Source organism: Corvus hawaiiensis, chromosome 5 (assembly GCF_020740725.1).
Source record: "Corvus hawaiiensis isolate bCorHaw1 chromosome 5, bCorHaw1.pri.cur, whole genome shotgun sequence".
NCBI lineage: Eukaryota > Metazoa > Chordata > Aves > Passeriformes > Corvidae > Corvus > Corvus hawaiiensis.
Window position 1 is genome coordinate 74,615,026 of NC_063217.1, and position 26,081 is coordinate 74,641,106.

Here is a 26,081-nt window from a genome sequence, read left to right on the forward strand (position 1 = left end):
AGCTATAGAGTTCAAGTTTTTACAACATCCAGGAGGTTTTACTTGAACACATTTAATGTATTTGATTGCCAACACTTCATTTAAACTCTATGTCAATTCCTGGCCTTCAATTGCTGTAGGAAATTTGTCTTCCTTGACTTAATACTTGTAACTTTGTAAATGAGAACAGGGTCAATGTTCTTTTCCTTTTAAAAAAAATCAGATCTCTAAGTCCAACAGAAATATTTATTTCTGGGTCATGGCTCATAAATTATTTGCAGACTTGAGACACAGGAACTGTGTTGTTTTGTTCAAGGGAACAGGGCTATGTTACAGGAGTGGCTTGACAAACTGCACAGTCGCAGCTCCAGGGGGAGAAGAACAGTCCAGCTGACGGTGCTGATGTGAGGTATTTGTGTGGAACCAGAGGACTTTCAGCCTCAGCTTTGCTTGCTGTGGCATTCCTTTGCCTGAAACACAAACGTTTCTTCCTCTGAGGGGAGGAACTTGCTGCAAATAATTTTTTAAAGGTCAAACCCAGCATGTTCTTAGGAGTAACTGAATAGCAAAGGTTTGTTTGAAGTGATAAACTGGCTTTCTAAAGGCTGCTTAAGTACCCCCAAAATATTAGTTTTGAATTAATACCTTTCCATGTCTGATGAGGATTAAAGAGGTGACATGGAAAAGAACTCTAATTTCTCCCTCTCAGACTTTACTTCATAGCTCTAACCTAGTAACTTGTAATGTCACAGCATTCTGAGACCGGGGAACACCAGGATTTTGAAGATGAAAATGTCTTTGAGACAAATTTTGGTGAGTTTTACGTGCCCACTGCAATACTTAGTCTGCCAAGAGGCTCTCTGTTCTTGGCATTTATTTGAATTGGCTTATTTTTGCATGAAGGAGGGGGAAAATGTTATTTTTACAAATGCATTTTTCATAACTCTGACATAACATCAGAATAATTTGTGTCAGTCCTTTTTTACCCCTTTGCTCTTCAAAATTCGGCCCCACAAGATTTCTTCTTTAGGACAGACACCTTTCATGTGAAAGAATGTCCCCCAGATCTGTCTTAAAAGTACTTTATTCAGAGGTGATGAAAACTTCTGATCTGTGGATTGCAGTTTGAAGAGTTAATTTAGGTGATGTTTGGATTTTGAGACTCTCACCCTGTGCTGATTCCCAGGGCCTCAAAGCAGCTCAGTGATGCAGAGCTGATCCTAAAATGATAAGCCAGTTCAGCCTCAATCTGTCAGAACTTCTGTAACTGCATAGAAGTATTTCTATTCTGGTATTTTGGGAGGCTTTGCCTGTAAACATAAGCAGTTATTTAGGGAGAGTTTGATTCATTGTGAAAGAGAAAAGAATATGATTATAGGTTTGGCTTCTTCTCATGCCTTCTTATTGAATTGGAATAGAACACACAGACTGATGCAGAAAAAAGTTTATTGAATGTTTCACTAACAAAACTACTACTATGGGAATAAGGTTTTTGCTGTTTCATTGCTCCAATTCTGAACCCTGACCTAGGGTCCCACTCCAGCAATTTATGTCCCCTTCACAGAATTTTTTGAGGTTTTAAATGCAAAATGAGGAACAAGAAAAGAAATTTGAGCCAACTTGATTTTTTTTTTTTCCACCATTTGAACCAGGAGCAGGGGTGGAAGAAGGCATCAGTATCAGTAAAGCAGTGGAGAAAGTGAAATGCTCAACATCTCCCAGAAGAGTTGAGTATTCCTGGCACAGCTGAGGGCTTGGCAACTTTGCAAAACACTTCAGGGTAGCGGCGTCTTTTGATCTTCTCTGAATCTGTGAGAACTGGAAGCTTGCAGATGCCCAGGTGCTAGAAGGGTCCCTCATCTGCTCTCTCAAATATGGTTTTACAACTTTCTTCTAAGGGCATAAATGCTGCTAATGTCATCAAAGGCCTTTTATGAAGATTGTGCAGAGATTGCTTTAGATTGCTCAGGGAGGGAAGGGCACAGACACTCCTGCTGATGTCTGTAGCAGCCTTGCTGGGGGGAGGACACACAGGGGACTGAAAAAGACAGGTTCCCCAGAGCTGCAAATCAGTGTCATTTTCCTGACTTCAAGGGAATGACTGCCTTACATCTGCCGGGGATCTGCTCTGTGTGGTCTGAGATACAAAATGGCATTACAGGTACGTGCCAGGGACATGGGAAGGGAGTTTGACAACCAGGAGCTGCTCTGGGGAGATGGCACGAGTCTGAGGTTGGAAATGGGAGGAGACAAGTTGGGTTACTGTAGGAGCTGGCATTTGGGTGCTGTCATCCAGGTACTGTGGTGCTATACATACATTTTGGAGAGGAACAGGGGGGCACCAAGGCTCTAGCACAGCAGAGAGCTGAGCTACTCGGCGAAGCAGGAGGCCGGCGTCAGAGCTGCTGGAACCTGCCTCACCTCCCCGTGGTACAGGAGTGGCACAGGGGAGCTGTAGCACTCGTTCCTGTCGTAGGTGTAGCAGGTCTGCGGTTCCTCGCAGGAGTTGCCCTGCTGGGCCTGGTGGATCCCCCCACCCAGCTCTATTTCTACAGGGTCACAATTTTTGCAGCTGGAAGAGATGGAAAATAGAACAAGTGTGAGGAGTTAGATGAAAGGATGCCCCTGCCAAACCCCAAATCTTCCCTGCTCATCTGCAGCTAGAGCCAGAGGAGTGCTGTGCCCTTTCTAGGTGTTCCAGGGGAACATCTGGCCCTCAAGCATCTTTTAGAGCTGCTGCGGGTTAAGTCTTGGGAAGTGAAGTTAGGAAATAAAACTACTTACAGCTCACTCAAGCGGTAGACAAAAGTGGTCCTGAGCGGGGACAAGGGGTCAGAGATGTTCTCCCGAGCCTTCAGGGGGACTCTGCAAAGATGGGAAGAGAATGACTCTCATGAAAACTGCTTATTAAACAGAGTCTGCTCTGTTGTGAGCAATTCTAAACTCTCATCTTCTTCTTCAGGTTATTTTCATTCTGACCCTTCTCCGAATCAAATCCCAGGAAAACAGGAGATCTTGGTCTTCTGCACCCTCAAAGGCAACAGCCCTCCCCAACAGCACTGTAGCAATTGATGTAAGTGCCACTTGCAAGGTGACAGGACTGACAGATAGTGTTAACATCTGTTAAACCCCGAGCTGGCAGATGCTTGAGACTGATGGACAGCGATGTTTAACTAGTGGTTCTCCCGTTGTGAGCTCTGCCAGCGCTCCTGCAGCTCTGGGCTTAAGCTGGTCCTTGTTTCCCAGAGACACACACACTTCTGTTGCGTTTGTGTGAGTGGAGAGGACAGGACAAAGTCCTACTCTTGAACTGAGCTCTGTCTCATGGGAGACAGATAGTTTAGGCATGAACTGATAGTTTATCAGTTTAGGCCTAAACTGATATTTTAGGCACTAACTATTTTCCCAGGCTTTCTGTCAGGTCAGGAAGCCAATCCAGTGTCATGTGCCCAATCTGATTTCAGGTTAGATCAACTTTTGACAGGTCATGCTCTACTTCCCCAGCCTATTTTGTCAAGTTACTACTGGTCTGCTTAAAACATGGAGATGCTTTTTGTATCTCAAGGGACAAACACCAGAGAGGTTCATGTGAGGTAGAAAAGCACTAAGCAGAGGGAAATATTCAGGATACCACAGAAAGCAGTGCATGTGACAAGCTGTTTGCTTCATCGGTGCTGGGACATAAGAACCAATGCAAAGAAAACTCAACACTGCATCCCCTGCTCACCATCGCCCTGAAATACTTGGCTGCCACTTACATGATGCGGATGTTTCTTTCCAGGACTTCTTCATCAGGATTTTCTTTGGAGGGGACAAACTTTGAGGTCACTGTTACACACTGACACTTATTACTGACCAGCACGTACTCTGCATTGGTGGGGCCCACTGGATAACCTGCAAGCACAGGATATACAATCCCAGAATGAAGAACAAAATCCTTGAAAGCTGCTCTAGCAGAAAGCCAAGGGACAAAAATGCCAGGAATGCACCACTAAGGCACCTGGGTTGATTAAAGTCCAGGCTGCAGCAGGTACAAGTGAATCTCTTAGCAAAGATGAGTTCAGCTGTCTTCCTGCTCAGCTCAGTGTGCTGCTGTATGTGGACGTGGTGGGACTGGAAAGGACAAGATTAGGAACCTGGACGTTTTGGTTCGTGAGGAACAAACATGAAGGAATTGCTTGTAAAATGAGACTTTTAGCCACATCTGGTGACTGAAGTGCTCTTTTACCAAGAATTGGTTAAGTCGTTCCTCTGTCAAGCACCAAGACTGTTCCAGCAGCCCAAACCCCAGTTTGGATCTGACCTCTAAATAGATATCTCTGACCTTGCCAATGTGGCAGATGTGTCAGTTTTCCTTGAGTGGTATCTTGTCCTTCAGGTTCCTAGGGTAACAGATGCCAAAAAGCACAGCAGGACCCAGCAAGGAGGCAGGTGGCCCTGATGATGCTTGCAGTTTGCAGGGAAAACTCCAGTCCTGATTTACCTCTCCAAACTGCTGCTTCTGGCATGCTACTTGATATGAAACTCAGTCAAAGCAGGCTAAAACATGCCAGGTGTCACCCAGAGGCTTTTGGGATTTTCCTGATGCAGTGCAATGCTGCTTTACTGTGAGTAGATGGATTTGAAATAGTTCGTTCTTTGCTTGTTTGTTTTCCCCAACCCAGACGCTGGTCTCTTCACCCGTAACAAGCCAGTCTTGCTTTTATGTGTTGTTTTTACATCCCTCTGGATTTCTAAATGCTGCTGAAATCAAGTTCACAGCCGTCACCTTGCAGCATCATTCTTGCTAAGCACCTTCAGCCTGCGCAGAATACCAGACCCAGTGATTTTTGTCATATGGGGACAGTGTGTATTGGGCTCAGATGGAGCTCAGTTCTGGGGACTTGCCTGCTCTGCTTGTCCCTTGGTTTAATCATAGAGAGAAAAAAGAAACAGGCTGAGAACATCTGTGTTAATCATGTCTATAAAGGATTTTGGAGTCACTTGGACTTAAAAGCTTTGGTCCTTCCTGCCCCTATAATATCCTGGTCTCGTTTGCTTCCATTCCAGGTTTTCTGAGATTGTTACAGGCACCAAAACTGTGAAAAAGGTACCGATCTTGTGTAAAATGATGCCTCAGTGACCCTAGAGTTGGCCTGCTGGTTACAAGTGCTGTCTGTGGCCTTTGGCAGCAGTATACCTGCTGGATAAGATTCTCTATGGAATGTCTAGCTTGGGAAGGAAATCACTTTCCTAGCTTGTTCTCCAAGCTTCTTCTCTGCCAACTCATCATTCCATATGAGCTCTTCCCTCTGATGCAGAAGCCCCCCAGAAAAGCCTCCCTAGTCTCTGGCTCCTTGTCTTGGCCTTTCTTTTGGCTCAAGGGAAGTCTCTGGCTTCTTGTCCATCACACAGGTCCTCCTCTGCTGTCTGTGCTGCGTTCCACATAACACTGTGTGCAGTTCTTCCCAAACCCTTAATCCAAAGCCAATGTTCAAGTCAGATCCTATTGGCTTTTGGGTTGTCCCAAAACCTATGAGAGCAGGCTTTAATTCTAAAATTAGATTAACACAATCTTATGCATATGCAGGTTTTTCTGACTGCTCTAAAAATACTGCCCTGATTTAATTCCTTGTGTTATGCTCTTGGTTTCACTGTTCAAATTACTGGTGCTCCATCAATTTTTCATTTAAGATTACAAGGCTCAAAAAAAGTGATTTTATCAGCAGCATCTCCACGTGTCACCCAGTAAAGTCCCCTTGGGGAGAAGGTATATAAATGCAAAATTTGCTAATGCTGTTCTAAATGTCTGCAGGTTGGATTTCCTGGTGCCTGAGTTACTGCCCTAAGCTGTTCCCTCCCTCCTCATGACTTACGTGGCTGTGTTTTGGACAAAATTTCTCATCATCCAGTATTGCATTGTCCTGTGATACACCGTGAAGCCCAACAGAATTGCCTGGGGTAAGCAATAAGATGCCCTCTTCCAAAAGCTGCAGGAAATGCAGGGATGCAGCTGTCCGTGCTTTTGGGATGGTTATCCCTGAGCACCGATTCGATCCTGCAGACCAGATCCACCACGTGCAGCAGGATGGATTCAGACTGTGTAGAGACCTGAGACCCACACTGAGGAGTGTCCTGGGAGGACAGGCTGAGCTCAGTTGAAATCAAGAGTTTCCAAGAAATTCAGTGGAGTTACATAATAAGCTACAGTTTAATAGGAACAAATTGGCTGCGGCCATACGACAGGATTACCAGAAGATTTTGGAAGCCTTTAGATCTAGCAGGTAAGAGCCTTCAAGCTCCCTAGGACTGCAGAAAAGCAAGCATGCACATTTGCAGTTTATTGCTTCACAAACCTGATAAAAAATGGCTAATTATCAAGTCTTAAATTTGGAGCTAGTCATCCCTTTATCCTCCAGGCAGCAATTAAAACCACACAGCTCTGATGCAGAAACACCCTGAGGTGTCCAAGCACCACTGAAGCACGGCTGCTCGAGCAGGCTTTGAGGTTTGACCTCTGACTGTTAGAATAATTTAGGGTAAATTACACAAAACCTGCCATTGATGTCTTAATCCCAATTTTCCATCTCTTCAATGCTCACCTACCTGCCACAAGGACGATCCCCAAGGAGACAGCCAAGGCCACGCACAGCAACAAAGAGCTCTTCATCTCGCCTTCCCTTCTTTTGAAGAATGTGAGTGGAGAGCCTGACTCTGCCTATAAGGGCGTGTGCAAATTGGTTTCCTAAAATAAACAGCCCAGCCAACACTGGAAAATGTGGCTGGGGACTGAAACCAGGTGTGCTAATGCATCGAGACCTCTGGCTTTCGGAGGGGAAGGGAGCAGGGGGTTGCATTTTTGTTGTGCTTTTTTCTGTTCTTCACCAACAGACAACAGAGCTGCTGAGTACAAGGAGGTGCAAAACTACCCAAGCCCTTAGGGGACATCTTGCCATCAGGGCTGGTGGAAGGTACAAAAGTCCAAGACCCACAGCTCTGGCTCCTAATTTTGAGAAATCAGACTCAAAAATCCCGTGAGTCCTATTAAAAAACCACTTCAGGCTTCAAAATCAGAATCCTGTTTGGACCATCTCTGTGCCAACCGGGGCTGGACCTGCCCCCAGAGAACCTGCAGTCAAAGCAAGAAAGGTGACAGGGCAGGGGTGAAAGAGGCACAGCAACTGCAGCTCCTGCTTTGAGGAGTTCACTTCCTTGTGAATGGCAAGGGGACTCCATGGGATTTGTGTTTATGAGAGGTCCTGAGTCAGGTCCCAGGGAAACCCTGGGGTATTGCAGACTTTTCCTGATGGAGGGCAGTACTGGAGAAGGCCTGGGATTTTTTTTGGTTTTGTCCCAGATTTGGGATCATTTGTGTAACTTCTGAAGAGCCAATGTTGCAATGTAGCCTATAATGGCCAGAGCTGTCTCTGCAGCATTTGCGTGTATCTTGTACAGAAAAAGCCACTTTTTAAGGGAAGCCCAGGCTTAGCAAGGGCTTGCTTGCTCTTGCCAGCCTTCTTCAAGAGGCTGAACTCTTTTGGCAATGCTGCCAGGCATCCTGGTTCCTGTCACTTTGCAGGCTGTCTTTCCTTTTCCAGACCCTGCTGGGTGGCTCCCTAAGCCCAGAACTGTTCTGGGCCCCCTGGCTGTGTGCCCTGAGGTTTTCCCCAAGCACAAACCCCTCACCCTGCAGCTGCATGATGCAATGAGCTTTCAGGTTACATCAGCAGCACTCGTGTGCAAGGGGAGCATGGGACGTGGGGGGACGATGGGTCACAGCCCAGCCCCTTGCAGGGCTTTGGGTTCTGCCATAGTTCTTTACAAACCCTGTGTTCTCGTTAGAGATCTGTCTTTAGCAGAGAAAAAATTGGGGGTGTTTCCTTTCCCCACCCCAGAAAGCATTGCTAACACTTTTATGCAGCCCTCTCTCTGAGACAGGTGCAAGATGTTCCCTGTGCCCCATTTCTGGCAGAAGGTAAAAAATAAAACTGGCTCACCTGGGTTGATAGGGATGTCTGTCTGAAGTACTGTTTGTTTCAGTCACCCTTTTCTGTAAGAATTTTTCTAGAATTATACAAGAAGGGAGGGTGCTGGCACCAGGACAGAGCACATGCAAGGGAGGCTGGCTCTGATCTGTTTTGCCAAGCTGCACTAATAAAAAATATGGCACTGGGAAAATGCAAGGAGAGTATTTTCAAATGTCAAGGCAAAGACTGAGCAGAATTATACCTGTGTCTTTCTGTTCACTTTGGTGGTTTTCCCTGGCTGCTGGTACTCAGCATATCTGGATTTCGGTTGCTAAATCTACACGTGTGTGTACAGTCCCTTGGTCTGGATATGATGACATGAGAGCTATTTTCAGTCCCTTCAGCCACCTGCATGGCTCTGGGGATTTCTAGCTAGAAAGCTCTTGAGAGGAAGGGTTATGCTATGGGCTGTTATTTTTATGGATTACTCCTGTTTTACTGGATGACTTCTGGAATTTTATCTGGCTGAGCAGGCATTTGGCAAGAGGCTGAGCGGGGAGCTGGACTCCCAACCTCCCTGCAGGGCAGAGGCTAGAGATGGAATAATGGAGAATTGGAAAAGAAATGGGAACCAGCCCTGTGGTTTCAGTCTCCGTTCACATGTCCTGTGCTTCCAGTTGGCCTTGGACATGGTGAACTAGGATTTTCCAGGTCAGAAGCTGGGCAGGTGCCTGAGTGAAGTGAGCAAAATAGTTGTTGCTGTGTGTCCTTGCTGTGCTGGGTGAGTAGGACAACACCAAGGCATGGGGCCCCTCCACATAACACACCATCCGTGAGCAGTCTGCTCTGTGCGTCTCTTTGCTCCTCCTTGCTCATTGGGAAGCCAAGAGAGTGGTGCATCTAAACAGACCAGCAGCATTCCCCGATGGTTGTCTTGGTAGCAGTGATTCCATGATGCTTACAGCACACTGGTTTGGCTCGAGCAGCTCCTGGATCAACCAACTCATGCTGGAGATCATCTCCAGCTTCACCAGAAGTGGATGATGTTTTCACTAAGTCCTGGAGAAGGTTTGAATAGACATAGATTATTTCCTGCTCGTGGAAATTAACTTTGGATTGGGAGACATGTCAATTCCATTTAAATCCAACAGAGTCCAAGTGGAAGTTAGTATGCTAATTTTTGACAGGGCAGACTTGAAAAAAATTAGGACACTTAAGATGGAAACTATCAAGGTCAGGGACATGAGAAAGGCCTGGGTTTCTCTAAGTCCCAGCTACAAAAGTTATCTGGAATTTCAACCTGGCAGGAACTGTCTGCAGATGTCTCTGCTTGGATTCACACAAAAAGCCAGCAGGACTGAGCAGCCAGATGACAAAGCCTGATCTCCAGGGACACCAGTATTTAGTGGCCAAGTATCAAGTGAGGATTTCCACCGAGGTATAGCTACCAAATGTAAGGGATGCTGTGTGTCTCCAGACCCAAGTTATTCTTGTTGCTCTTTCTTTTACAGGCCCGTATCCAGGGAGGTGATGGCTGAAAACTGGCTGGGACAGATTTGGAAAAGGGGTCTGAGGCAAAACCTGTCTTTGTGCAAGAAAGTTTTGACCCAGAGGTGACCATGTGAAGAGGCTGAGTGTGTCAGAAAGTCAAAACAGAGACCTGTTTGCCACCAGATCAATCAGAATCCAAGAAAGTGAGTAAAGCTGTGCACTCCACCCTGTTTCAGCAAATTTGAATATTTGCTTGACCTGTTTTTTTCCACAGAAAGGTGGACAGGAGCATTTATAAATACACCCGCACCTGTTCTGTGGTGAGAGAAAAGCACCTGCACTTGTACACAGAACTGCTCTTGCCGGGACGTGTGCGTGCCTAATTTATCAGCCTTTGGGTTTCTCAGTTTGGACTACACTAATGCCTGTATCTAATTACTCCGTTCTTGTGGCAGGGCTGCCTGCAGCTCATAAAAGCAGACTGCTTCCCTGTGGCCCAGTATTAATGTCATTTTCCCTTGGGAAGGGTGGGAGGCTGGGCTGGTGCTCCGTCATGGCTGACAGACCCACAAAAACACAGGATGAGAATGCAGAGGCAAGTAAGTAGAGATTGCATTAAAAGCCCGCCTAGTGAGGGAACCCCAAGTGTTGAAAAATCAGAATCGCTTCTTTTCTGGGACACATGCACCTCTTGGCATAAGGGGATGGATTCAAGGAGTGCCGAGGAGATGAAGCAGCAGCTGCCGAGCTGTGCAGCCTGAAGCTGCCCCGCAGCCCCCGGGAACAGGCCCGGCTCTTGCCGCAGCTGCCTGTATCCCTGCAAAAGTGCGACTCGGTGACGGGAAAGATTCGGAGAGTTCATGTGTGCACCTCGGAAGTGTCCAGGGAGGTTTGCAAATACTTCTGCTTCTCTGCGGTTTGATCTGGTCGTAGGGAACGGAGTACCAAGTCTTGGTTACAAGGACACAGGTGTCAGGTGTGTTTTCCATCTGTTTTTTTCCTCGTTGCTGGAAGATGACGGCACAGACAGCAGCTGTACATGGCTGGACTTCTAGAGGAAGAAAAATCCCTGAGGAAGACACAAAAGGCTTTTTCTTTATTTTTCCACGTGGCATTACCGCCTGCTGAGAGCTGCCACGGCTGAAGCCCCTCCTCCCCGCGGGCTTCCCGGGGCATCCCCCGTCTCCCCGGGGGCGTGAACACGCTCCGGCCCTGGAACAGGAAGAGCTCGGGGGCGAGCGGAAGGGACGCAGCGGAAGGGGAAGCGCGGCGGAGGCGGCGGTAGAAGCCATGCGGACCCGGCGCGGCACCGTCCTGCGGCCGCGGGCCGAGCCCGCCGATGAGCCCGCCGATGAGCCCGCCGAGGCGCCCGGCGGCCGCGCCGGCCCCGAGGAGCTGGCGGACGATGTGGAGCGCTTCCACGAGGAGCAGTTCCGCGCCGTGATGGCCGCCCTGGACAGCGGCGATGAGGCCGGGGACAGTGAGGAAGAGGAAGAGGAGGAGGTGCTGGGGCTGCAGCTGGCCGAGGACAGCGAGGAGGAAGAGGAGGATGATGAGGATGAGGAGACGCAGGAGCGGAATCCCTTTGTGGAGTACAGCGCAGAGGAGGATGAGAATGGAGAAGATGAGGAAGATGAAAATGATGCTGAGGATGAAGAGGAGGACTTGTCCATGGAAAGCGACTTGGAGGAGCGGCATCCGGAAGCCAAGCTCCCACATGAGCTCTCCTGGGGCCAGCGCAAGCAGCTCTACTATGACACGGACTATGGGACTGATGCCCAGGCCAAGGGCAAGAGGAGCCAGCAAGAAATCGATGCTGAGGAGGAGGAAGAGGAGCAGGAGGCTCAAGTCATCCAGAGACGGTTGGTGCGGGATTTGGGGGAGGATGATTACGGTCTGGACATGATCCAGGGCTACCTGGCTGAGCAGCAGAAAACCCACGACAGCAAGGGGCAGAAGATTGATAAGGATCTGCAGGCCCTTTCCAAGAAGGAGCAGCTGAAGCTGCTGAAGCAGGAGTCCCCGGAGCTCCTGCAGCTGATGGAGGACTTTGAGGTGAAGCTCATGGAGATCAAGGATGAGTTGCACCCACTACTGCAAATGGTCAGAGACGGCACTATTCCCCAGGGGAAGGGCAGTCGCTATTTGCAGACAAAGTATCATCTCTACCTGAACTACTGTGCCAATATCAGTTTCTATCTGGTTTTGAAATCCAAGAGGATGCCGGTTCATAGTCACCCTGTCATCGAACGGCTGGTGGCGTACAGAAATATCATCAATGACCTCGCTGTTATAGACCAAAGGCTTTCCCCACAGGTCCGTATGCTTCTGAGGAACTACTATGACAAGAAAGAAGAGAAGCTGCGGAAGGAAAACAAGTTCTCTGTGTTTCTCACCATGGGTGGCAAGAAAGACAAACCAAAACATGCCCCTGCAGCTGTTAATGGCCAGGCTGCTGCTGCTGCTGCTGCTGAATCATCAGATGAATCGGAGCTGGATGAGGAGGCTGCCCTAAAATACTACAGGATGATGGAGGAGAAGCTGGCACTCAAGAGGAAGAGAGCTGGAGACGAAGATGTGCTTGAAGAAGCAGCGGTGTCGGAAGCAGAGGATCCCAGTAAAAAGAGAGGGGTGACCTATCAGATGATCAAGAACAAAGGCCTTACGCCCAAAAGGAGGAAGATCGATCGCAACCCCCGGGTCAAGCATCGGGAGAAATTCCGGCGAGCCAAAATCCGCCGTAAGGGCCAGGTCCGCGAGGTCCGGAGGGAGCTGCACAGATATGCCGGGGAACTGTCTGGCATTCGGGCCGGGGTTAAGAAAAGCAGGAAGCTTAAGTGATAATTATTTTTTTGTAAGAGCTGCGAGTAGCAGTACTGAATCCAATAAAAATTTTATACTCGATATCGTTTCTTAAGGAAACGGGGGGTGGGGTGGGCTGTTTTTCAGAGGATGCTTTCTAGAAGGTGCCATCTCTGAGTGGCACAGGGCCCTTTCCGTACCCCGCCCATGTCTGAAGGTATTTTCCTCTGTTGTGGTCTGTCATGTTTCCATAAACGGGAAGCCTTGAGAGATTGCAAGGGTTGTATCAGGCAAAGGGAATTAAATGGGCCATGTGGGACTGATGGGGAGATGGGATGGGATGGGATGGGTGGACCTCTTGAGGGTGGGTTGAGAAAGGGGTGCAGCAGCTGTCACTTGCCTTCTCTGTTTTGCTGTCTTATTCTGGTCCATCCTGTTCCTGTGTTGAGCTGCAGAGATGTGGTTAATAGTTAATTTTTGTTCTGATTAACTCCTTTGTTAGGTCTTAAATGTATGGGCACTACTTTAGGCTGTCTTAAATTAGTCCCACGTGGTCTGAAATACTGTTTCCCTTCCTGAATTCAGTGAGAAGCAAAGCAAGGACTTCTCTGGAATTTATAACCATGTATGTAATAAACATACTAACTTCCCCTATGATAAATGTTAAATGTTATCTGCTGCTACAGGACTGAGTAGCATTGCTACAGGACCGCCTTACAGATGGGCAAGGTTTATGTCTTCAGTGGTCAGGTAAACTTTGAGGATGTTGAGATTATTTCCATGCCTTCTCGTGAGTAAATGCATTTTAATGCCACACTGAAATGCTTGCCAGGAGCTAAATGGCCAGTTCCAATCTGGGCTGTAAAAAAAGAATGAGTGATAATTCTGAAGTTTAACAAAAACTCTCTTGGGTAAAGCCTGGACTTGTGTCTGGGACAGGTTTCAGCAAGCCCATGCCTTGGTTTGTGTACCACACCATCTAAAAGGTATTAGTTTTCCATACGAAATTATTTCAGGGGAATAACTACTTTATCTAGTAATGTGATTGCATATCATGGGGGGGGGTTGTGTGTGTGATGGTCTTGGGGGAAGCCAAGATATGAGTGTGTGCTCTTGATCCTGTGACGGGCCAGGTTCTGTAGTTCAAACATGCGGGTGCTCTGTTTGTGCTCTGCAAGTGACATGTGCTTTCATGGGGTTCCTGTGTAAACCTGGACACGCCAGGCCTGTTTCTGCCAGGAACATGCTGTTCACTGCTGGCTGGAGAATATTTTGGTAATTTTCCAGGCTGTTTGTTGAAGGAAGAGGTAGAAACACAATAAACTTAAGCTGGGCAGATGGGAACAGTCCTTTTCTGTCTCAGATGCACCAAACAGGTCTTTTCCTTAGAGCTGTGCTTACTCACCTGCCCTTACTGTGAGCAACACTGTTGGCTGCTCCTTCCCGGGGAGAAGAGTCCCGGCCTTGCTGAGGAGGGAAGTAGAATTTTCCCACCTTTAACTCCCCACTGGGATCATGATTGGAGGCTGCCACTGGTAATGCTGAGCTGTGCTCCGGAGGCTCTGCCAAGAGGTCAGTAAGAGTTAAGATGCTGGGCAAAAAAGCAGCTTAGGTGCTTTTTCTGGGGAGGGATGGTGTTGTGTAACAGGCATCACATGGGATGTGGAAAATACCCAGCAGAGGTGCTCCCTGATCTCATTACTACAGAACCTGCTTGTGCACATTTCACACTTGATGCAAAAATGAAGGGCTAACGGTCTCTCGTGGATCTGGCTTTGTGCTTCCTTGGAAAGCTCCGGGCAGCTGGCAAGCGAAATTCTGGCGACTTAGATCTGAGTAGTAAAAAAGGGAAATAACAAATTGGTGTGCCATTACAGACACATTCCCAGATACACTGGGATTAAGGCTGAAGGCCGGAGGGAACGCGGCGGGTCAGCGGCCCGGCCCTGCCTGCCGGCAGATGGCACAGCACAGCTCCTGGGTTAATGAAGATTAACCGGGCATTATGTCTACTTGGTTAGTTCAGAGATTGGACAAAGCCACGAACATCATTCCTGTGTGCTTTTATGTATGGGTGATCACGGGAAGGCTGTGATTATTAATGCTGTGGGAGCGGGGACACTGTACAGTGTCTCTAAGAAATACTTGCAGTAATGTTTTGTGCTGAAGGGAAATTCCTAGTGGTGAACAGGTTTTGAAAATCCCTGTGAAAATGGACACATGAAATCAAGCAAGAACCACAGGTGATCAGGAAAAGAAGCAAGGAGTGGATCAAAGTCCTGGTTAATGCTGCTTTTTTCCTTTTCCAGTACTGCTTCTGGAGAAGGTGCTGACACTGCCAAGGAATGCTTCAGCCATGCGATGGTACTTGCCCTTGCCAGCGTCCTGCTTGGAGAGGACTGGCAGCCTCAGCAGCACCTAAAGCAGGTGGGGATTCACTTCAGTAACAGCTTTGTCTCACCTCCATCACCCTCACAGCCACGGAAGTACCTGCTCTGGGTCTTTTCCATCTGCTCACCTGGAGCACGGTGATCCAAGGGATAGTCAGTCCTCCCTGCACCTGCACATAAATTATTCCTGTTTAAACTGACATAGGCAAAGCGTAGGAAGCTCTAAGGTATGAGCTATTATTTTGTTTTTCTGCACCCAGAAGACATAATCCTCGGGGGGCAATGAGCATCCAAAGTAAGCCTGGCTGCCTTTGGAAGCTTGGGCAGAGAAGTACAGTGGCAGAGAGCGGGACAATGCTTTTTGCATCACAGCCTGAACATTCTGCTTATACAGGGCAAGGAAAATATATTGAATGACTGACATGGAAATACATCTGCTGCTGCCTTAGATTTTGTCAAGGTTTTCCTAGCTGTGTAGATTTTCCTAGCTGTGTTCCATAATATTCCATCACACACAGTCTGGGCATTGTTTTACTCTTGTTAGCAAGTAGAAATTCAGACATTCAGCTGTGAGATTTGTAAAGTGGATTAAAGCATCTGTTCAATTAGTTGCAACATGTTGCATGACTTGGGGCAGCACTGGAAAATCAGTCTCCAGAAATAAGTAGCCTTTACAGCTTTGCTTTTGCAATTTTAATGTGAGATTTAAAAGGAAAGCAGCAACGTGTTTCAGCTTAACCCAAGTGCACGGAAGGCAGGCTGTTCTTTAAAAACTGGCAGATTTATGTGCTTCCTGCCTGCTGACAACACCACAGTCCACATTAATTGCCTTCTCTTCTGAAAGAATCTCCCAAGTGAAATTCCCAGTAGTACGCTGTATTTGGCAGTTTTAATACTAAGGAATATACTTGGACTTTGTCGCCTTTTGTCCCAGGATCTCAAAGCGCTGCTGTCCATGAGCTCTCACTCCGGGGAAAGCCAAGGGGAGGCAGGAGATGGTGCCCTGGCTTCGCTTTACGGGTAAGAGCCCCTCCACCCTCAGAGGGTGGCTATCGGGGTGGTTGTCACCTGCCGTGCTTCCCCCGGGCCGGGCCGAGCCGCTCCCCGGCGGTGCGGGGGGAGCCCCCGGGGGCGGAGGCGGGGGCGGCCGCGGCGCTTCCCGGCCGGGGCGGGGCGGGGGCCGGGGCGGCGATGGCGGAGGCGGAGCGGGCAGCGCTGCCGCCGCCGCCGCCGGCGAAAAGTTCCCGGGACGGGGCCGAAGCGGAGCTGTCCCCCGGCATGGAGCGGCGGCCCGAGCCCGGGGAGGCGGCGGCAGCGGCGGAGGAGGAGGAGGAGGCGGCGCGCCCTGCCTCGCCGCCGTTCTTCCTCCTCTACCCCGGCCATGGAGGCGGCGCCGCGGCCGCGCCGCCCGGGCTGTGGAGACCCCCTGCGCCCCGCGGCGGGGCCGCCTTGCCCGTGCTGGTGCTGAGCTACCCGGGGCCGGACGGAGCCCGTGAGTACGGCGGGGGCTGCTCCCGGGCCGGGAGCCTCCCTCGAGGCGGGGTGGGCGGCGGGCCGGGGGTCCCTGGGCGCCGCTCCGCTCCCGGGGCTGCTCCTGCCTCGAGCGCTCCGGGCGGGGGGCGCGCAGCTCTCGCAGCCACGGGCGCGCCCGGGCTCGGGGCGCCCGCCCCAGAGCTGCCCCTGCCCCCGGGGGCTCTGGGGGGACGCGGGTGCGCCCCGGCGGCGGGATGGGCAGCGGGGGCTCGCAAGGAGGCGGTTCGTGTGGGGGTCTGTGTGAGCCGTGCTGGCCCAGCAGCTCAGCAAAACCAGCCCCACAGAGAGCCCTTTGAGGAGAATCGGTGCCGCCCTTGGAAATACAACAGGCTGTCCTGGACGTGGGGTCTAGTTCAGGGGCTGGGGAACCCCCGCTCGGGCTTCCTCCTGGTGCTGGTGTGGGGAACAAATCCGAGGCGAGGGCACTGCACGCTGGAGACCTGAAGAGGCTGAAGTGCATGGCTCTGTGGGGCGTGTTGGGTGACAAATAGCGTTCTCCTTCGTAAGATTCTTTCTGATGTTCTTGTGGTGTATTTGGGGAAGCTGGAGTACTCTGAAGTACTTGGGTGTGTTTTAAAAAACCAAATAAAAAGTACACGCATGGGTGCATATAGAAGAGATCTTCTGTTTTCCATCCATCCTAAAAATAACCAGCAGCTTCATCCTCTGGGCTGGTGCCAGAGTGTGTGTGACTGAGCTTTTGGCCTTTGCTTTGTCACCTCCTGTCCCAGGTGAGCATTCATTCACACAGGTGTAGGTTACGGGGGTTCTGGAGTCCTGTCGGGACGGCCGGACGTAGACGGTGACGGATGGAGACGAGAGATCTCTATAGGCAGGTCTTGGGACACAGTCGGTTTATTGTAAAGGGCGTGGGTATTGGGGCACTGCTCAGAGCTGGTAGACTCAGCTCTGAGCAGGCCCAAGAGAGCAAGAGAGTGAACGGGTGAGAGAGAGAGTGTAAGAGCAAGAGTGGAAGAGAGAGAGTGAGAATGAGAATGAGAATGAGTAGAAGAGAGAGAGTGAGAATTGAGAATGTCTGAAGTCCTGGTTACAATACAATAAATCATCTTCTGCACTGAATATTCTAATTGTCACTAACCAATCTAATACAAGATACAAATCCTATAGCATTTACATACAGCCTATAAGAGTTCTTATATTACCATAGAGTGTTACATCTTAACTTCTAAAAACTACTCTTTGGACCCCTTCTGCTGAGCTAGTAGGGTCTGCTCTGACCCTTGGACCTGTTTGCAAGCAGAGGGTATTGTTCCATCAAGAGGGGATTACTTCAGTCGGCCATACCATTGTTTTCTAGTTGTTCAGTAACTAAGACCTGGTATTTCAAAAGTGGCTTTCATTTCGATGTTGCCTGTAGTTTTCATATTCCCAAAATCTTTTGTCAGGCAATCATATTTCCAAGGCTTTCCTGTTTCATCTTCCCCAACACACAGGAGCTGATTTGTTTGGAGCAGGTATCTTTTTTTTCTCATTGGAAGCTGATGTACTTGAAGGCATTACTCAGCAGAGCTATAACCAGTGAGGTAAGAAGTCCATGTTTGTAATGCCAGGAGGAGGCAAAATGCTCTGACTTTGCTCTGAGCTCTGTGAAGGACTGACTGTGACTGCCAGCTTATGTCCGAAGTCCCTCCCTGCTAAACTGTTGTTTAAAATGACAGGCCCCTGTCAAAACCTTCCATTTTACTTTCCTTAATCAGGAGATCTTTACCCATAGTAAGCCCTGTGATGTGCATGCAAGGGGTTGAGCTACTTCTGACAGAAAAGAAGACTGAAAGAGAAATATTTAATCTTAGTTGTTCAAACTTTGTGAGAAGCTCTTATCTGGATGTGGAGAAACTGAAGCATTGAGTTGAGCAAATTTGTGCACAAGGACTTGGTGGAGAAGCTCAGTGGTTGAGCTTATTTTAATATTGAGGTTGGTTTATCCCGAGTCAGCCTTATTCTGCAGTGATTGCTCATGTAAGCTTTGTGAAAAACCTTTATAAGATGCATATAAAAGTTCCCTTGTTCTTGTGAGCCGTGGAGGTGACAGCTGCCTGTGCAGTATCGTGTGTCACAGCCCACTCAGGGACTGACTGATGCAGTGATAGCAGTGTCTGGAGGGAACAGGAATCAGCATCTATTTGCATGGTGTCCTGGACTCTGTTTCTCCTGGGGCAGACTCTGTCAGTAAATCACTTTCTTCCATCATCTCTTTGTTCTTGTGGTTTTTTCCAGTTCTCACATCTCTAAAAGCATCTTTCATTTGTTCCCACAGAGCAGCAGGAGCAGTGCAGTTGTGCTGCAAAGTCTTAGGTGTTACAGGGAGGCACTGGCCACTACACCAAAAAGTCAGTATTTCACAATATTTTGGAGGTTTATTTCAAGTCTTTTTTTATTTTTTCCTGTTACAACACAATCATTGCATTATTCTGTTGTATTCTCACCTGATTGCAAACATCAGGTGAAGGCCAGAGTTGGTATGGGAAGGAGACTGCAAAGTTCTTCATGGCAGCAGCACCTGCCTACTAGTTACAGATGGTTCCAGACAGAAGGAGCAGGATGATGTACTTAAACGTGCTGACCTGCAGCAAAACCTTAAAACAGTTAAAAGCAACTTGATTAGGCTGTCCTTAAAAAAAACCAAAACCCTAAACCAAACCCTAAACCTTTCCTTGCTCTCACTGAAAGCCTACCCAATGCCACTACACTTGGAATAGACTTCTCCTTCCCACTTCTTAGCTGTACCTTTAATTATGAGAGTTACTTCCATCCTTAAATAATATCTCTGTGTTTCACAGTAGGTAAAGAAAAACTTGTTTGTCACCTCTTAATTAAGAAATTGTTACTGACTTTTGGGTTGTCAAACTTCCTTTTGCCCATTCCTGTTTGAGCTTGCAAGGTTCAGAGTAGCTGGTATTTGAGGTAGAGTGCATATCTGTGCTGGCAGAGGAGTCAGAAGCAGACTTTGCTATGTAAATGCTAATTTTATCTTTTTAGATTGCATTCCATGTCAGAGATGGCTTTGTCCTTTTTCCTTTGCAATCTCTACCCATTGAGGGGGAAAACTTTCTCCTAATGATGGAAACACAGGTTTCTCACAGGCTCTGAAAATAAAAGTACACCCAAAGATGCTCCCTGGAGTCCTAAGGCTGGTTTGGAAATTTGTTTGGGTTTCTTTGCTTAGATTATTCTGATTTATTCAGTTTTGAAACTCAAAATGCTTCGCAGTACAGCTCAGCTCCTAAATACTGGTGGCTGATGGAGTGCTTGGTGTTCAGGTGGTTGGTCTTAAAATTCCAGTGCAGTCAGTTTGTGATTCTTTAATCTTAAAAATGTTTTAGCAGAACCCTGCTATGTTCCGTAATCTGGCCAAAGCCTCTAAGGGCTGGTGCCAAAGTGTAGCTCACAGGAGGGTTTATAGGACCAGTCAAGGCTGTCTGACTGGTTTGAGATGGAGAAAGTGGTTCATCCTGCACAGCCTCCTCTGCATTTATCCGTGATTTGGGTTTTCCTGTGTCCATGACCATCCTGGAACCCTGATGGAGCCTTATCAGGTGCCCTTGAGTTGCCTGGTAGTCGTATGAAAGGTTTTATGAAAACACAAATATTCGAGACCTTTCTTTTGTTTCTTTTTGAGATGCTTTGTTGCTTTTATCACTTTGGGGCACAGAATGGGGATAGGGGAAAGTTTCTCTTGTGGTTTTCAGGTGGTGATTAAAAGGTCACAAGTCGGTAAGTCAAACAGTTCCTGTTTGGGGTTTTTCATGGTTACTTTTTTTTGGTTTTGGAAATAAGTCAAAGAACGTTTTCCAAGTATTTTAAATATCCCTATGGAGTATTTGCAGCAGGATCATTGCATAAAGGAGCCTGAAAATAGAACTCAGCTGGAAGTGGAAGACTGGCTTCTGTTATTTCTTCACGTTAACAGCAAACCAATGGAAGTTGAACAGTTCCTAATTTTTTAGCAGACCTTCCCTGGGATCCTGATGTGCGGGGCACTTGCCAGTGCTGAGTTCAGCTGAAGACCCGTGTTGTGAAATGGGAGCTGCAGGGTTACACCCAGTGCTGTTGGTATTTCTAATTGCTTCAAAACAAAGAAATTAAACTGTCTGATAATGAGATCTGCTGGATAATAGCTTGAGCAATAGCTTATGGTGCTTTGTTGATTCTAAAGGGTTTGTTTTGACCATGTGCTGTTTGTTTAGACCCTGTCCAAGGGTTAGCCAGGGCCAGCAGCTGTTCTGTAGCAGTTGGTATATGGCCACTTTCACTGGGTTTGGAATCTGGGGTGGTGCGATGTGGATGCTGCAGCTAGAGGCTGTTATTGCTGAAAGGGTTTATAAATATACGAGTTAAGATGCTGTCAGCACGATTTATAAACTCTGTTCTCTTGGAGAGAAGAAACAATAGTAATTCTCATTTTCTGTGAAATAATTGCCCTTTGCGTCGCTGTCAGAACAGGCTGCGTGGTGCTTGGTTGGGTTTGGCCTAATGGGAAAGAGCTGCTGAGTCGAAATGTGCTGTACTAAGCAGGAAGTTTTCACCAAAACCAACTGCTTCCTCTTGCCAGTCAGAAATAGCAGCTCTTCATCCTTTTTCCCACTTTTACGAGGCTTTTACATGATGGGTGCCATTTTTTTCCAAAAGCTATATGCATTGGCATGCTGAATTCTGTATCCAGCAATCTGTTCTGGCATTTCACATCCCTGAGAAACAGATATATGTCCTTTTGAGTATTTCTTTGGGGTACAAAAAGGGAGAGCACTCAAGGTCCCATACATTTGGGCACATGTTCTTATCAATATGTTGTTCTGGTGGCAGCCTTCTGCAAGGGTGACTGTCCATCCATTTCAGATGGATGTTATACATCTGCTCTCCTCAAATAGATTGGAGCCACACAGGAATGAAGTCAGATACGCTAATTTATTGGTGCCTGATATCATTGTTGAAGTGGGTGGTGACACTCTAGCGACCTTGGGAATGAGAACTGTGTCTGGTGACCTGGGACCTCTTGTGCCCCAGCACCAGGACTGTGTGGGCTGGGGACACAGGCGAGGTTCAGCCAATCAGGAAGGGACAGGGAATGCAGTACTGTTATTATAAAATAATATTATTATATGGTTGTTGAGAGGTTGAAAGCCTGTTTCTCTTCCTGCTGAGAGACAGTATTTCTTTGTGAGCTTCACGTGAGCAACACAATTTTCGGGGGAGATTTTTAAAGTATAAGATTGGGTCACAGTGTTTGTAGTGTTCTTCCTTATTGTCCTTTCATGTGCACATGCCCTGCTGAAAAAGCTTCAGCCTCAGTCACTGAAGTGCTTAGACCCAGATGGTTTTTTCCTTCCGTTTCCCTGAGACAAAAAAATCCATCCTAACATTTTTTTGTACGTGGGAAATTTGAGCTCCAAGGTGCCCCCTGAGAAGGTGGCACAGCGAATAAAACCCAAGCTGCAATTCGCGCACCTCTTTTGAAAACAAAGGTGCCGATTGAATTCCTGTAGTGGCATCCAGGGATGCGAGCGGAATACAAATGCGGCTTTGTATTGCTGGCGCTGCTCCTTTGTATTCCGGGGGCGATGGATGGGGGGTGCGGCGTTGTTTGCTCGCTCCCAAACGGGCTGGCACAGCCCGGCGAGGAGGTGCTGTGCCGAGGAGCGCCTGACTGCCGGCCCCGCAGCAGCAGCGTCTCGGCAGCATCCTGGGAATCGCAGGCGATCACATGAGCCTGGATTTCCAGCTCAGTTCATTAGTCAGCCATTTTGGTCGCCACCCTGCTCCCTGCCCACAGCCAATCCCGGCGGCACTCGCTGCCCGGGCTGCGCCGGGAGAGGGGACCAGCGCTCGGATCTAGGCACACCGGGACACTGCCTCTCCGCTCGTCCTTTGGGTTTTTTTTATTTTTCTGGGGTCAGCACCAGAGCAAGACATTCTTTTTGCTTCTGCTGCCTCTTTTTTTTTTTTTTTTTTCTTTCTGTATTTTTTACCTGTTTTTCCCTGCTGCCTCTGGTGCAGAAGCCAGGTTTTCTGTGGATGCTGAGGATCAGTAGCCTCTAGCATAGCTGAAGACGACGGCAGTCGGTGGAAAGGAGGGAGGCAGAGCTGAGCGGGAAGGAACAGCGTTTTTACCTTGCTTGATCTATGAAAAGGCCAGAGCAGCCTCTGTGATCCTGAGCGATCTGTCCTTTAATCGCAAGGTATTTCTGATTTTCTTCTTCAGAAAGCTTTTGTTTTTAGTCCTTATTTTGCCCCCGTTGTTGTTGTACCAGCTGAGTCATCATGTCTGCTCTGACGCCTCAAAGCGACATGCCAACCCCCACCACAGACAAGATCACTCAGGCTGCCATGGAGACCATCTATCTTTGCAAATTCCGCGTGTCGATGGATGGAGAGTGGCTGTGCTTGCGCGAGCTGGATGACATCTCGCTGACACCCGACCCCGAGCCTACCCACGAAGGTACGGTCCGGCTTTGCCCCGGGAGCCCCGGGCCGGCGCATTGTTCCGGCGCTGCACGAGTTGGGAGGGGGCGTCTCCAGGAGCGGATGCTCGTGTCCTGCCTGCAGAGCCTGGACAGCCGTGGGCAGATCAGAAAGCCAAATTGCTGCTTCAGATCGCTCTCAGAATTTGTAACCCAGCCCTTTAAGCCCTTTAAGACTGGGTGTGATGAATTATCTTTTTAGCTGTATCGGGTCTGTGTATCTCAGGAAGGAAGAAAACCGTGATGTGTGCTCAGTGAGAACATTTAATCATGATTTTGCCCTTAAACCAGGGCTGATAGCTGTTAGTGAGCTGCCATCTGGTACCAGGGGAGCACAGTGGCAGCACCCCAGCATGTGCCTGGTCGTGGGGAGTTTTTGGAAAGCCCCAGCGATTAGCCAGCGATGCCCATTGTCAGGTGACAATGCCATCACAGTGCCCCAGCTCGCCTCTGATGAACGTGCTGCTGTTTATAATGGCTTGGAAGCCTGAAACATGGAGCTGTAGCACATCTTGCTTTCCCCTGGATAAAGGATTTGTCATCTGGGTTGATAAACAGTTTAATACCAGGACGAGGATTGAATGCTCTGAGAGTACTAAAAGCATGAGAGGACATCTATGCAATGCTCTGCCAATAAACAAGTGGGGAAGAAGGAGAGGTGATGAGTTTCTGCAGGTGCTGAAGTTCTGAGTGCCCTTGCTGGATGCACCTTTTGGTGCTAGAGCAAGCAGGCTCCAGCTTCTCATGCCTGACCCTTTTCCAGTAACTCCTGAAATGCCACTCCACCAAGCAGTTTCGCTTGCCCCATTTGATGCTGTCTGATTAATGCTGAAGGAGACAAGTGAAATTGTGGTGGGGATTTAAGCTTTAAAATAAATTTCCAAGGGATAATTTAATTTCCATTTGACAGCTGCTTTCAGTGACAGTAGCCCTTGGGTTTGGATTTGGCTTGCCAAGTACTTAGTCACGCAGTGGGATACCAGACAGAGGTATCAAAAGGAGGAACTTAACATTCCCTCTGAAGCATATCCCAGGGGTTCAGGGAGGCAAGTACAGGGTGAGCAGGAATTCAGTTGTCTGCCAATTCCTGTGTTCTTGTGTGTGTCATTGAGACCTTCCAGTGTTTTTCAAGGTGTAATTACAGTCACTCTGTGGTGCGTACCAGAAGGGGTTAGAAAACAGCATTTGCTCATTTCTTTGCCCTATTATTTAATTCATATGTCAAAAACAAGTGCAGAAAGAGCAGTACCATAACGACCTTCCTGGAGATGTATATGCATGCATAAATTAAGGTTGCTTTTTGGTTTTTTGGGGGGGGGGGGGTGTGTATTTGGATCCAAGTCATATTTTGAACAGAGAAAGTCAGGAAAAGTGTTGACAATAGGAAAGCTGACACAGCTGTATCCCGGTGTTAGGTCTGCTGCTACTGCATCAGCACTGCTGCTGTGTCTGCAGGGTGTGCACAGGCCGGAGGCACGGGAGCATGGGCTCGTGTCCCTGGGGGTGTCTCCATAAAACTGATGTGCAAAGGTAGGCATTATGGAGAAGGAAGAAAAAAAGCTGGACAATTCTGCCAAAGGCATAACAGAGGGGGATAGTTTTTTCCTTACAAATTAAGAGATGTAAAATATATGTTGCAAAGTACCAAATCCAACAGCTTGCTGGAATAAAGATTTGAAGCCTTCCATTTGCTGCCCCCCACCTCTTGTGGCTTCTGGAGAGTTTTGTCCCTGGCCTCTCCTCACCCTGTGATCTGCTGTGCCCCCAGCCCTCGAGCCATCCTGCCTTCAGAGCCAGTCACAGCAATTCCAGTCCTGCGCAGAGCTGGAGCTTGAGAGCAGCTAAGCAAAACTTTTCTTCAAATTAAAAGCAAGTAGCAGATGCTGAGTTGCTTGTAACCGTGTATATTCCATATAACCTGTAGCATGGCTGCTCAATTTAACAATAAAACCAATTAATATGCTTTTTCAATTGGAAACAATTCTGTGTGCATATGAAAATAAGCAGATTCTGCTGTTTACTGTAAATCTGCTTGGATTAGAAAAAAACCTTATTTTTTTGAACAGGCAGTGATTCTTAATACGACTCTCAGAACCTTACTGTTCTCTGCAGGCCCCTCAAAATTAAATGGGACCCTGGTGTTTGTTGACCTTGCTTGCTTGCTTGCAAGGTGTGACGGTCTTTGAGGCATCTTTAGGGATGGAGGTAGAAACCACCTGGATTGTATTTCTGTTGAATGTTGAAGAGAGTGTGTGTATGGATGGCATTGAACACGGGTCTCAACTTTGGGGAGAAGTTATGCAAAATGGTCTTTTTTTAGGCCATTTTACTGGATGTTAAATTTCTATCTTGAATAATCATGAGGAGCTTCACAACAGAGCTGTGGAAATTTTTGTCCTCATGGGATCACTTTGTAGTAGAGACCAGAAGAATACATGTGCTAACTCGAGTTTACTTGGAATTTTCAAGAATTACAGTGTTCTTCTTTTTATTAATCCTCTTCTATTTGCACTAAAAGCAGCAATTGGAATTAGAATTTATAACATGCAAAGATGAAATTTTCTTTTCTGTGGGGCAGAAGCTAAGGTCACATTTTTTCTTCTTTTTTGACCAGTAATTTAAAAGTTTTAGTTTCTGACACGTGCTTGTGTAAAATGCCCTGACAAGGAGTTGTAGAGCTCTTCAGGAAAAGAAAATATTCTTAAAACCTCCTGCCCATTAATCTGTGGCACTTGTTATTGAATCATCCTTCAGATTTTACCTTTTCTCTCCATTTTCTATCCAAGTGTTTTTCCATGTTCCTTTGTGTACTTCAAAATGGTTTAGGGAAGCAGCATAACCTTATTGGTTATACTTTCGTTTTGCAAACTGGCAACCGTTAACTTGGGTTTAGGGTTTCTCTAGTAGTGTGGAATAGTAACAGTGAAGTCATGGGAGAGGTGGAATGTTTCAGTGGACTGGGCCTTTCCCATTACAAAACAAATCTGAATTGTACTGAGAGTGGCAGGGACCTTTCAGGTGTGGACGAAAACCTGCATGAGATGACTGTAGTTGGAAAAAACCTCGTAAAACACATCTGGTGACAGAAACCCCTAAATAGATGACAAGTTTGAAGGAGCTGGAGGCCAGATCTAATAGAAGAAATGTGAAGTCAGTAAATGCAAGTTACATGAATTGCACTGTGTTCATGGTCATAAAGCTTGGGAATAGCAGTTAGGTCATGTAATCCAGACTTCAAATCAGAAATTACTCTTAAGAGTTGTTTCCTTTGCTCTTCTAAGCTGTGTCAGTCTAAATGAAGTCAGACCTGAGAAACTCAGGGCAGCTTTATATCCCTCCGAGGTGGTGAGTCAAAAGTGCTTCAGAGAAACCACTTGGGTGTCAGCCGAACTGGGAAGTGAAAGATGGGGAAAAAACCCCAAGGGTTTGGGTTTTTATTTTCTTGGTGTAAACTGTCAAGG

At 47.7% G+C, this 26,081-nt stretch overlaps 3 protein-coding genes across 14 annotated transcripts in view; 2 read left to right on the top strand and 1 right to left on the bottom strand.

Annotated features, from left to right (window-relative positions):
- Positions 1–1,408: 1,408 nt before the first annotated feature.
- JCHAIN (joining chain of multimeric IgA and IgM) lies at positions 1,409–6,644 on the bottom strand. The gene is made up of 4 exons (XM_048305174.1): positions 6,565–6,644; positions 3,738–3,873; positions 2,764–2,844; positions 1,409–2,551 (listed from the first exon to the last, which is right to left on the bottom strand). The coding sequence occupies exons 1-4, from the start codon at positions 6,626–6,628 to the stop codon at positions 2,350–2,352; spliced, it is 483 nt and encodes a 160-aa protein (XP_048161131.1). The 5' UTR covers positions 6,629–6,644; the 3' UTR covers positions 1,409–2,349.
- Positions 6,645–10,687: 4,043 nt separating this feature from the next.
- UTP3 (UTP3 small subunit processome component) lies at positions 10,688–12,320 on the top strand. The gene has a single exon (XM_048304079.1). It carries the CDS (start codon positions 10,707–10,709, stop codon positions 12,255–12,257), a length of 1,551 nt encoding a protein of 516 aa, XP_048160036.1. The 5' UTR covers positions 10,688–10,706; the 3' UTR covers positions 12,258–12,320.
- Positions 12,321–14,338: 2,018 nt separating this feature from the next.
- RUFY3 (RUN and FYVE domain containing 3) overlaps positions 14,339–26,081 on the top strand; it is a 33,765-nt gene continuing 22,022 nt past the window's right edge. For 6 of the 12 annotated variants that reach the window (XM_048304067.1, XM_048304064.1, XM_048304065.1 and 3 more), the window contains exon 1: positions 15,789–16,100. In XM_048304067.1, coding sequence (XP_048160024.1) covers positions 15,800–16,100 — 301 coding nt within the window. In that variant the 5' untranslated portion in view covers positions 15,789–15,799. Of the gene's footprint in view, positions 14,646–15,543; positions 15,629–15,788; positions 16,101–21,809; positions 22,599–26,081 lie in introns of those variants that run through there. The other 6 variants (XM_048304072.1, XM_048304073.1, XM_048304066.1 and 3 more) reach the window with 6 other exon arrangements.

What these genes read in the sequence shown, in the direction of transcription:
- JCHAIN (XM_048305174.1), bottom strand. Translation starts at nt 6,628, where the DNA reads ATGAAGAGCTCTTTGTTGCTGTGCGTGGCCTTGGCTGTCTCCTTGGGG. An exon ending in GAAAGAAACATCCGCATCAT is followed by an intron (nt 2,845 to 3,737) that starts GTAAGTGGCAGC and finishes CCATCTTTGCAG; the next exon opens with AGTCCCCCTGAAGGCTCGGG. An exon ending in GTCTACCGCTTGAGTGAGCT is followed by an intron (nt 2,552 to 2,763) that starts GTAAGTAGTTTT and finishes CATCTCTTCCAG; the next exon opens with CTGCAAAAATTGTGACCCTG.
- UTP3 (XM_048304079.1), top strand. Translation starts at nt 10,707, where the DNA reads ATGCGGACCCGGCGCGGCACCGTCCTGCGGCCGCGGGCCGAGCCCGCC.